The 11,340-nt window shown below is 46.4% G+C and overlaps 1 protein-coding gene across 1 annotated transcript; it reads left to right on the forward strand.

Annotated features, from left to right (window-relative positions):
- The first annotated feature begins 3,748 nt into the window (after nucleotides 1–3,748).
- Nucleotides 3,749–7,679, forward strand: LOC123184437 (uncharacterized). The gene is made up of 4 exons (XM_044596554.1): nucleotides 3,749–4,142; nucleotides 4,213–4,441; nucleotides 6,426–7,313; nucleotides 7,421–7,679. The coding sequence occupies exons 1-4, from the start codon at nucleotides 4,116–4,118 to the stop codon at nucleotides 7,465–7,467; spliced, it is 1,191 nt and encodes a 396-aa protein (XP_044452489.1). The 5' UTR covers nucleotides 3,749–4,115; the 3' UTR covers nucleotides 7,468–7,679.
- The last annotated feature ends 3,661 nt before the right edge of the window (nucleotides 7,680–11,340 follow it).

Here is an 11,340-nt window from a genome sequence, read left to right on the forward strand (position 1 = left end):
AGTTATTGTGCTTCACTCCAAGGATGTTGAGAATCATACAAGATATGGTCTTGGTTTATATATATTAGCTAGGCCACAAAAGATCCATAGCTTGAGAGTGCCACAAAAGTCCAAAACAATTGTTCTCAGTGGGCTCTCCATGTGGTGAATTAATTTGTTTCCGTCTGCACTATGCAGTAAATTAAAATTGCACAAAAGTTTTTTTAATGGCACAAAAGTTTTAGTAGTATCCTCCTAAAACTATTTTTTGTACTATAATGTTTGTTACTAAAGACAAGTTAAGAAGATATTATGCAGTAATAATCTATGCAAGCAAGTCGCCTATACAACTAAATGCCATTAAAAGAAATTCATTGGCCTAGTTTCCTTCCTTGTAAAGATATAGGGTGCCGAAGGCTTCATAGATAAGAACATAGTGATGCAATACAAAGAGAAGGAAAAAAAAACAGTTGACTCACATATATCAAATTGTTGTAATAGCCTTTGAGATACCCCGGGAGCACTCCGGGAGGCAATGTGTAATGTCTTACCAAAAAAATGATGCATAATATCTGAACTTTTCTGGTTTTTGTATTGTTGCATGATGTGATAAAAACTTCCACGTATCATAAACTTTAGCACACACTCAAAGGATGAAAGAATATTAAACTTCTATTTCTAGATGCAGGTAAATACAGTTGAAAACCACATAAAATTATATGGGCTTAAAATGGACTATGAACACAACCAGGCAAACAAAAAACAGGCAATAGTTTTGTCCTTACCTTCATTCCTCAGCAGCAAAATTTCTATTCCATTGCCAAACACAACTTACAGAACAAATCAGTACATTACTGATATAGTTGGTGAGATGTTGTCAAGCTTAGTGACAGAAGAAAAACATCACAATGTACCATCCCTTCAGCTAGTGACCTCTTGGAATTAAGCATAGATGCTTTCCAAAACAAGAAGTGAGATGTTGTCAAGCCTAGTGATAGAAGAAAAACATCACAATGTACCGTCCCTTCAGATAGTCAGGCCCGAGCCCATGGGGGTGCAACCTGTGCGCCGGCACAGGGCCCCCAGTTTTTAGGGGCCTCAGATTTTGTACGCACGGCGAGGCAAAGTCCAATTGGCTGGGTCTTTTATCCTTTGTACACGGGCCTCCTTCCATCTTTCCTATGGGTGAAACAGGCCCCGATTGGGACGTGCGCCTCATCCAGCGATCGATCTGCCTTCTCTCCAAAAAAGCGATCGATCTGTCTAAGAAAAATAAAATCCAGCGATCCATTGAGACGAACAAAGCCAATCTATTGATTTTCTCCTCCGGCGGCCGAGTTAAGCTAAATTGCAGGTTATATCCATTCTTCGGTCTCCTCCTTACATCAGGAGAGCAAGACCGCGAACGGCAGCGCGGCAGGGAGGACATGAAGGAATGGAAGGTGCAAGCCATCTTCCGATCTCCAATTTCTTAAGCATCGTCGCTTTGATAACCGGCGATCACGTGAGGCCTTGATTGTGAGTTGCAATTTACGTCCGCTATTTAGTTCTGCAAAATTCTTCTAGCTATTTTTTTTTTTCATCTATTAGGCGTCTCGTATTGCAAGATCCAAGTCATGTCTTTGATTAGAAAACATGAATCTAGTTACCAAAAGCGTAGAAAGAAACAAAAAAAATCAAAGATTTAGTGAGGTAAGGCCCATTTTCGAGTTTGGCACAGGGCCTCGGATTTTGCCGGCTTGGTCCTGCAGATAGTGACCTCTTGGAGTTAAGCATAGATGATTTCCAAAGCAAGAAGTGAGATGTTTTATTTGGGACTCACCCAAACACACTTCTGCTCATTCTCGTGCTTAAACTATATATCTTCAATAATCTGCAATAGAAAATGGTGTCAAGAAAGACCAACTTAATAAAATGGGTCGCAGCATATAGTCAATAACCATCCAGGTGTGTGCCATATTTGTTTTATGAAAACCAGAACAAAGTTATTTATGTGCATCTCTAGTTATAAACCAACTGAAATTAGTAAAATGTCTGAGGTGAAAACACATAAAAAATAATGGACTAAAAAATAGCAGGATTGAGCACCACATCCCAAGTGTTGCATGTTGAAAAGGGTAATCGTTAAGACTTGGAACAAGTGGATGGAGGGCAGAGGCAGACCAAGGCTCAATGGCGAGAAAGTGAGAGGGCGGGAGGGCGGGCCGTTAGCCCGTTACCCCTCGTCTGAACTAAAACCAAATGTGTCAGAACTCAGAACCACAGAGTTGAAGAATCCAGCTTCAAAGGATGTACACTTTTGAAGGAATCTCACCGTGTAAGAAGGCGGAGAGGCTGCCCTTCGGAATGTAATGGAGAATGTGATGGAAGACGAGCAGCTTCTTCCCCTTGAGGCCGAGGTAGTAGGCTCTGACCGAGAGCAGGTTGGGATGCCAGACGTTACCGAGCGCCACCGCCGCAGTCCCGAACTCCTCCTGGCCTCCCACAGCCGCTCAGGTCCACCATGTTGCCGTCCTCCAGCATCGCCTTGTACACCGTGTCGTATGTGCTCTTCCCCATGATCTCTGCCGTGGCGCACAGCAGGTCATCGGCCGTGAACGCCAGCGGCCCGTCGAAGTGCATCATCTTGCCACCCACGTCGCCGCCGGACTCCGCCTCGGACGCCCCCGGCTTCTTGCCTCGCCCGCCAACTGCAGCGACGCCGGACTCCGCCTCGGACGCCCCCCGACTTCTTGCCTCGCCCGCCACCTGCAGCGGCGCCAGACTCCGCTTCGGACGCCCCCGGCTTCTCGCCTCGCCGAGCAGCTGCAGCGGCGCCGGCGTCGGCGTCCTTGCTTGACGACTGCTTCCCGCTCCGTGCTCCAGTGGATGAAGGGCAGAGGCGGAGCAGGGCTCAACGGCGAGCCATCACCCCACGTCGCCGCGGCCCAGTTCAATGAAGTTTCTCAGGAGATATGAGATTGGAATCGAGGGGGTGGACCAGGTGGGGCGGGTCCAACCAACGAAGAAAGAAAAGAAGGGGGCTGGAAGGAGGTTTTTTTTTTCGAGGGTAAGGCTGGAGGGAGTTGAGACGTGCGTCGTGGCCTCGTGAGTGGGTGGGTCGCAGCTATTTTTTTCAATGTGTGCGTGCCAAGAAGGGTAGCGAGCGAGGTTGAACCATGGAGCGAGGTTGAATCATCACAACGTTCGATTCTACTTTAATACTCTCTCTGTCTAGGTGTATAAGAAAATTAAATAATCCCAAAACCCTTAGACGCGGGGCATTAACTTCTACCTCGTTTCTTCTTTTTTGACATATCAACCAATAATAGATGCTGGTTTGGATGTTTTTAATGACTTGAGACTACCAGACACAACATGTAGTGATTAGTTCATTGCATGCAATGCTATTAATTAGCAAATAAAAATTAAGTTCTTTTGTTTTTCCCTTTTTCTTGATCACGATGCATAACCTAAGATGAATTATTCGCCTAGACCGAGAGAGTAGTAGAGATAGAATAGATATAAAAATAGATAGTAGATGCTAATGACTTTTCACGAGTATATATAGATCGAACATTTGTTAGACGTGTTCCCAGTTATGTTGCTTAACTTCCTAGTTATAATTTCAAATAGTTCACTTAACTGTGTTAAAAAAAGGGTATCAATAAGTGCCGAACGTGCTGTTTTCAGTCTCCTGGCTCCGAACGCGCTCAGCGTCCTTCAATATTTTCGCCCAAATCTTAAAGCAGCAAGGGCGCCACGTCACTTTTTTATCAGTTCGGGAAATATTGCGTCGTCCCGAACGCCCGGCACGCACCTCTCCCCTTATCCATTTCTTCCGTTCCCCATCGACACTCACTTCGTGGCGAGGAGCTTGGCAGCGAGGCGCTCGACGGCAGAGACAACGAGCGGGAGGAGGTGTGCGGCGGCGGAGACGAGGAGCTGGAGGAGCCGTGTGGCGACGCGGTGTTTCCAAACCCTCGATAGTGGAGGCAGTACTCGGCGGCGATGCAGGTGCGTGGCGTCGTGTTGACGGCGGCGATGCCGGTGCGCGGCATCCGTGCGTGGGCACGTCGTTGCGGGGAACGACTCCCTGACGGGATCACGGGGAACGGCGGCCTGACGAGGAGATCCGGTGTCCTCGTCGCCGCCGTATGTCGGAGCGCCGCGGCCGCTCGCCGGTGAGTCCCCACGGTGCCCTTTCTATTTCCTTCTCCCCCTCCTTGCTCATATCCATGCGTCGGTGGCCAGGGATGGCTCGCGCCGGTGCTATCCACGCCCGGCGGCAGCCACACGATGCCAGCGTCGGCAAGCTGGAACGTCTCGCCGACCTGGGCGCCTCCTTCAGCGGCGCTAGGATCTCCTGCAATCGGGCGGTGCTGGAGCTCCACTACGGCAGCGGTCATTGCCCCTACAAACGCTAGGTGCTGGCACAGCACCAGGAGATGGGCCGCCTATGCAAGGACGTTGCAGGCCACAGGTTCAGACTTCAGACATTTCAGCTTTCTACCATCAGTCGGGTGCTTACCTTTTGTCATGCTTCTACGTAGGAATGCAACAAATTGGTAAATTTACCATGCGCCCAGTACAAATTATTCAACTTTTTGCCATGATCGTTATAGCATTTGTACTAAAATTGCAACGCCACTAATTTTCAATTTTTGTACTAAAATTGCCATGCCACCATTTGTTCAATGCGATTTTGTTCAATTGGCATTGTCTTATATCACATAATTGTTAGGTTGATCTCTCTCCGTTCAAACCCAACGGGTCGAACGGGCCCCTGACTCGCGCCCTGATCGAGGGTGCCCAAGCAAATCATGGTTGGTGGCCCCCTGTGACCCGTGCTATATAAACAGAGGTGAGGGTCCGGGCATGACTTACGACGTTAATCGCTGCCACAATCCCCACCTACAATCTCTACCGATCTAGGATTAGCGCGGTGCTCACGGGAAGCATACCACCGTCGCCATCTCTCTGCCATCACGAGCCCCTACTTCACCATGGCCGGCGCTGGATCGAGTTCATCTGGACAAGCAGAAGGTAGGTTCACCGGAATGATCTAACTTATCCGATACAAAGCAATCTATCAATGGTATTAGCCAGATCGGCTTAGACTTTTTTAGTTGAAAAGAAATCACAGAAAAAATCCCTTTCCCCAAAGAACCCTAGAAGGGCAACGAAATCTCAAAGAAAAGTTGTGCCTCCGTCATGGCCGCACCCGTTCCTCTTGATCCTCACACGCATCGGCAAGCCGAGGTGCGGGGAAGAAGCACACAGCCTCTCCAAGGGGGCAAAAGGGCACCACCACCGCACCGCTTGACGGCAGCGCGCTCTCCTTCGGGATCTCGCGCGCACCGGCAAGGGTGGCGGGGGAGGCGCCGCTGTATCACACAGACAGAAGAGCAGAGCAGGGCTCTGTTGGCGTCACTGATCCCTCTCTCCCACTAACTTCGGTGTAAGAAGAAGGAAACAGAAAGGGGGAAGGGAAAGGAGGCACGGGCGTGGCGCGGTGGAACCGCTATCGTCGCCGGTGGCTGGCCCGAGCGGCCGGGGAGCAGCTTCTGCCTCCGCCGTTTTCGGGTGTAGAAGGGGATCGAGAAGAGAGTGGGGGCGCTAGGGTTGGAGACTGGGGTCGGACTCCCTGTTTTGTTCCAGCGAAACCAGCGGACAGCCGTCCGATCGTGTTGAACGGTCTAGATGAAAACCCTAGCCTCCCACTAGCCTTTTGGGCCGGAAGTGATCGCGGGCTAGGCCGAGGCAGGCCGGCTCGCACTGGGCGTGGCGCGGGGAGCAGGCCATGGGCCGCTTCGTACGTTGCGGGCCTTCTCGCGCACTAGGCACAAGCTCTAGCCGCTGGCGGGCGCTGGGCCGGGCTGTTTTCGGCCAGGCGCGATGCGCTGATACGCAGAGCGCGCACGAACAGGCCACGGCGGTCCAGCTGCAAATTTTTTTATATAGTTTTCTATCCAGTTTTTTTGGGCAGATTTACAGTAGCTTTTATATACAATTTTTTCCAATGAAAATTCTGTTTAGAAAATAGAAAAGAACAAAGTAAACAGAAGAAGTTCTGAAAATGAAAATAGAAAATTTTCTGAAAAGAAATTTTTATGAATTTTTTGTAAAGAAAATAATAAAGTTCATGGTTTTTTATTCATGTTTCTACGCTGCGTAAATAATTCATAGTGCTCTTTTACAAAGAAAATAAAAGTTTAAATAGAATTATTTTTTAAGAGCATGTTAAAGTGATTATTAAAATGAATATGATTATGTTATTTTTATGACCAACATTCTTAATAACATGATCATGTTTTATTATTGAAATTTAAAGGTGCATTTGTTTCTAATATTTTGCCCAACGGTAATATAGATTTAATTGTATAGACAATTGTATGTTTAATTTGACCAACGTTAGATTAATGCATATGATTGTTATACTGATGTCACTTAAATTGTGATTTCAGGAGGCTTTCACTTGATGAGTTTACTAAAAGATGTTCCGACACTCAGAGGTGACAATCACACTGAGTGGAGGAAGAAAGTTGAACTGGCATTTGTCTGTGCTGATCTGGACTGGGTCTTGGAAGAACCACAGCCGGTCACACCTATAGAGCCAGTAAGAGAGGTCACTGATGATGATGCTGCATGGGCTAAAAAGAGGGGGGATTATGCTCCCTTGGAGATGTCATACATCATAGAAAACCAAAAGTGGGTCCATGCAAACAAAAAGTGCATGGCATTTATAAAGAATATAATTGAGAGCACCATTGTGGGCTTCATTGCAAAGTGCACTTCCGCAGGGGAGTTGCTTACAAAGATAAATAGTCTGTTCACTTGCTCTTCAATGATATATGCCATCCAGGTGTTAGAGCAACTGGTGACAGAATGCTACATGGGTGGTAGTCATAGAATAAGAGAGCACATCCTCAGGATGAGCAATATGGCAGCAAAGCTAAAGCCCATGGATGAGGATCTGGAGATCAAACCAAAGCTCCTGGTCCATCTGGTCATGGTCTCACTGCCAAAGGAGTTTGAAACTTTTGTTGTAAACTACAATATGTCACCTGGAACATGGGACATTGAAAAGACAATAGCAATGTGTGTCCAAGAAGAGGACAGACTCAAAGCCTCACATGGTGGTACACTCAACTATGTGAAGGGTCACAAGAAAAAGAATTACAATCAAAACAACAAAAGTTCTCCTTCAAAGCCACAAGGAAAAGCTCCCTATCAGCATCAGCGTCAGCAACAACCTTTTCCAGTGGACAAAGACACTTGTCTGCACTGTAAGAAGACCGGGCATTACAAGAAAGACTGCCCTGTTTGGCTGAAGTCCTTAATGGCAAAGCAAGGTAACAACATTGTTTCCTTAGTTAATGAATCCTTGTACACACAGTTTTTGAAATCTACTTGGTGGATTGATTCAGGAGAAACTGTTCATGTTGCAAATTGTTTACAGGGATTCCAATCGACCTGGACTACGCTAAGAAGATAAAGAGGCATTGAGGTAGCAAATGGAGTTCAAGCGGAAGTTGAAGCTGTCGGCGACATCTCCTTGGAGTAAGCTGATGGATTCAATCTTCTACCAAGAGATGTTCTTTATGTTCCCTCATGTAATAGAAACTTAATTAGCGTTTCATGTTTGGACAAAGAAAATTATGAGTGTTATTTTGGACATGGCAAGTGTGCCATATGGTATAATAATGCTTATGTGGGTGATTCTTTATTACACGATGAGCTTTATTCGTTATCACTTCGTGAAAAAGTGCATTCTGAATGCAATGTGAATGAACATGTTTCCGCGTCGAATAAAGAACAAAAGAAAAGAAAGAGAACATTCTACTCATCGAAATTATGGCACTGTCGCTTGGGCCAATATTTTGAAGGGGAGAATAGAAAGATTAGTCAAAAGTGAAATTCTCCCTCCGTTAGAATTCTCAGACATAGAACAATGCATAGATTGCATTAAAGGAAAGTACGTAAAACAAATCAAAAAAGGTGCAATCCATAGCACAGGCACACTAGAAATCATTCACGTTGATATTTGGGGACCATTTCCGGTGAAAAGTGTGGATGGATATGATTCGTTCATAACATTCACAGATGACTACTCTCGCTATGGATATATTTATCCAATCAAAGAAAGATCTGAAGCATTAGATAAATTTAAAATATTCAAAGTGGAAGTTGAAAATCAACATGATAAAAGAATAAAATATTCACAGATGAGTACTACGGTCGGCACACTCCATATGGCCAAGTCCCTAGACCTTTTGCGAAGTTCTTGCAGGAGACTGGCATAGTAGCCCAGTATTCAATGCGGGCAAGCCTCAGCAAAATGGAGTAGCTGAAAGGCACAACCGTACACTTATGGATATGGTGCGCAACATGATGAGTTATTCCAACTTGCCATTGGGATTATGGATGGAGGCGCTTAAAACCTCTATTCACATTCACAATAGAGTACCAAGAAAGTTGGTGCCCAAAACACCGTACGAGCTATGGACAGGAAGGGTGCCCCCCCTAAAACACTCCAGGGTGTGGGGGTGCCCTGCTGAGGACAAAATGTTTAATCCAAACATTGCAAAGTTAGATCCCAAAACAGTGAGTTGTCACTTCATTGGCTATCCAGACAGATCAAAGGGTTTTCGTTTCTACTGCCCAGGCATATATACAAAGTTTGTAGGAACGAGACACGCAGTCTTCTTAGAGGATGAAATGATGAGGGGGAGCTTGGTGGCTTGGAAAATTATCCTTGAGGAGAAGAGGGTGCATGCACCTAATCCGTTGACTCGGGAGCCATTTTTCTCACTACTAGTTGCAACTCCACCCATGACAACTATGGGAGTAGACCCGGAACCTGTCCGCCAGGAGCCGACTGAACCCGTTGTTGAGCATGAAAGGGCGGTGCAACAGCAAATTTTAGAAGAAGTGCCAGAAGTTGAGGCACAGAGTGTGCCAGAAACTGAGGCCCTTAGAAGGTCTACAAGACCAAGAAAGTCAGCTATTTCTTCTGACTTTAAAGTTTATAACACAGAAATGGTTCATATGGAAAAAGATCCCACCTCATATGAAGAAGCCATGAGAAGCCCTCCTTCATCGAAGTTGATGAAGGCAATGGAAGACGAGATGAAATCGATGAGTTCCAAAGATGTTTGGGACTTAGAGGAAATTCCTAAAGGAGCCAAAACAGTAGGTTGTAAATGGGTGTACAAAATTAAGTATGACTCTAAAGGGCATATAGAAAATTATAAAGCACGATTGGTGGCAAAAGGATTTACACAAAGAGAAGGGATAGATTACAATGAGACATTTTCTCCAGTCTCATGTAAGGATTCCTTCAGAATCATAATGGCATTAGTTGCTTATTTTGACTTAGAGTTACATCAAATGGATGTAAAGACGGCATTTCTCAACGGGGATTTAAAAAAAATGTCTACATGAAACAACCCAAGGGTTTTATCATGGAAGGCAAGGAAATTATGGGATGCCGCATGTGAAGAAATCCATTTATGGATTAAAGCAAGCCTCTAGATAGTGGTATTTAAAGTTTAAACAAACGATTAGAAGTTTTGGATGTAAAGAAAATATTGAGGATAAATGCATTTATGAAAAGTTTAAGAATGGGAAATAAATTTTCCTAATCTTGTATGTGGATGATATCCTGCTTGCTAGCAGTGATGTTAGTCTACTACAAGAAACAAAGAAGTTCTTATCCTCAAATTTTGACATAATAGATCTGTTGTAAATATGCCCTAGAGGCAATAATAAAAGGATTATTATTATTATATTTCCTTGTTCATGATGATTGTCTTTTATTCATGCTATAATTGTGTTATCCGGAAATCGTAATACATGTGTGAATACATAGACACCAACATGTCCCTAGTAAGCCTCTAGTTGACTAGCTCGTTGATCAACAGATAGTCATGGTTTCCTGACTATGGACATTGGATGTCATTGATAACGAGATCACATCATTAGGAGAATGATGTGATGGACAAGACCCAATCCTAAACATAGCACAAGATCGTATAGTTCGTTTGGTAGAGTTGTTCCAATGTCAAGTATCTTTTCCTTAGACCATGAGATCGTGTAACTCCCGGATACCGTAGGAGTGCTTTGGGTGTACCAAACATCACAACGTAACTGGGTTACTACAAAGGTATATTACAGGTGTCTCCGAAAGTGTCTGTTGGGTTGGCATGAATCGAGACTGGGATTTGTCACTCCGTATGACGGAGAGGTATCTCTGGGCCCACTCGGTAATGCATCATCATAATGAGCTCAAAGTGACCAAGTGTCTGGTCATGGGATCATGCATTATGGTATGAGTAAAGTGACTTGCCGGTAACGAGATTGAACGAGGTATTGGGATACCGACGATCGAATCTCGGGCAAGTAACGTACCGATTGACAAAGGGAATTGTATACGGGGTTGCTTGAATCCTCGACATCGTGGTTCATCCGATGAGATCATCGAGGAGCATGTGGGAGTCAACATGGGTATCCATATCCCGCTGTTGGTTATTGACCGGAGAGTCGTCTCGGTCATGTCTACATGTCTCCCGAACCCGTAGGGTCTACACACTGAAGGTTCGGTGACGCTAGGGTTGTAGAGATATGAGTATGCAGTAACCTGAAAGTTGTTCGGAGTCCCGGATGAGATCCCGGACGTCACGAGGAGTTCCGGAATGGTCCGGAGGTGAAGAATTATATATATGAAGTGCAGTTTCGACCATCGGGAGAGTTTCGGGGGTCACCGGTATTGTACCGGGACCACCGGAAGGGTCCCGGGGGTCCACCGGGTGGGGCCACCCATCCCGAAGGGCCCCATGGGCTGAAGTGGGGAGGGGAACCAGCCCACTATGGGCTGGTGCACCCCCCTTGGCCCACCCCCTGCGCCTAGGGTTGGAAACCCTAGGGTGGGGGGCGCCCCACTTGCCTTGGGGGGTACTCCACCCCCCTGGCCGCGGCCCCCCTTGGGAGATTCAATCTCCAGGGCCAGCGCCCCCCAGGGGGTCTATATAAAGGGGGGAGGGAGGGGCAGCCACACCCTGAAGCCTTGGCGCCTCCCTCTCCCCTGCTACACCTCTCCCTCTCGCAGAAGCTCGGCGAAGCCCTGCTGCGGTGACTGCTGCATCCACCACCATGCCGTCATGCTGCTGGATCTTGATCAACCTCTCCTTCCCCCTTGCTGGATCAAGAAGGAGGAGACGTCACGCTGACCGCACGTGTGTTGAACGCGGAGGTGCCGTCCGTTCGGCGCTAGGATCTCCGGTGATTTGGATCCCCGTTCTTTGAACGCTTCCGCTCGCGATCTACAAAGGTATGTATATGCATCCGATCACTCGTTTCTAGATGAACTCATAGATGGAT

This window comes from Triticum aestivum, chromosome 2A, assembly GCF_018294505.1.
Source record: "Triticum aestivum cultivar Chinese Spring chromosome 2A, IWGSC CS RefSeq v2.1, whole genome shotgun sequence".
Lineage (NCBI taxonomy): Eukaryota > Viridiplantae > Streptophyta > Magnoliopsida > Poales > Poaceae > Triticum > Triticum aestivum.

Coding starts and splice junctions, on each gene's coding strand:
- LOC123184437 (XM_044596554.1), top strand. CDS start 4,116: ATGTCGGAGCGCCGCGGCCGCTCGCCG. Junction 4,143..4,212: donor AGCGCCGCGGCCGCTCGCCG/GTGAGTCCCCAC, acceptor GTCGGTGGCCAG/GGATGGCTCGCGCCGGTGCT. Junction 7,314..7,420: donor GTCCTTAATGGCAAAGCAAG/GTAACAACATTG, acceptor AATTGTTTACAG/GGATTCCAATCGACCTGGAC.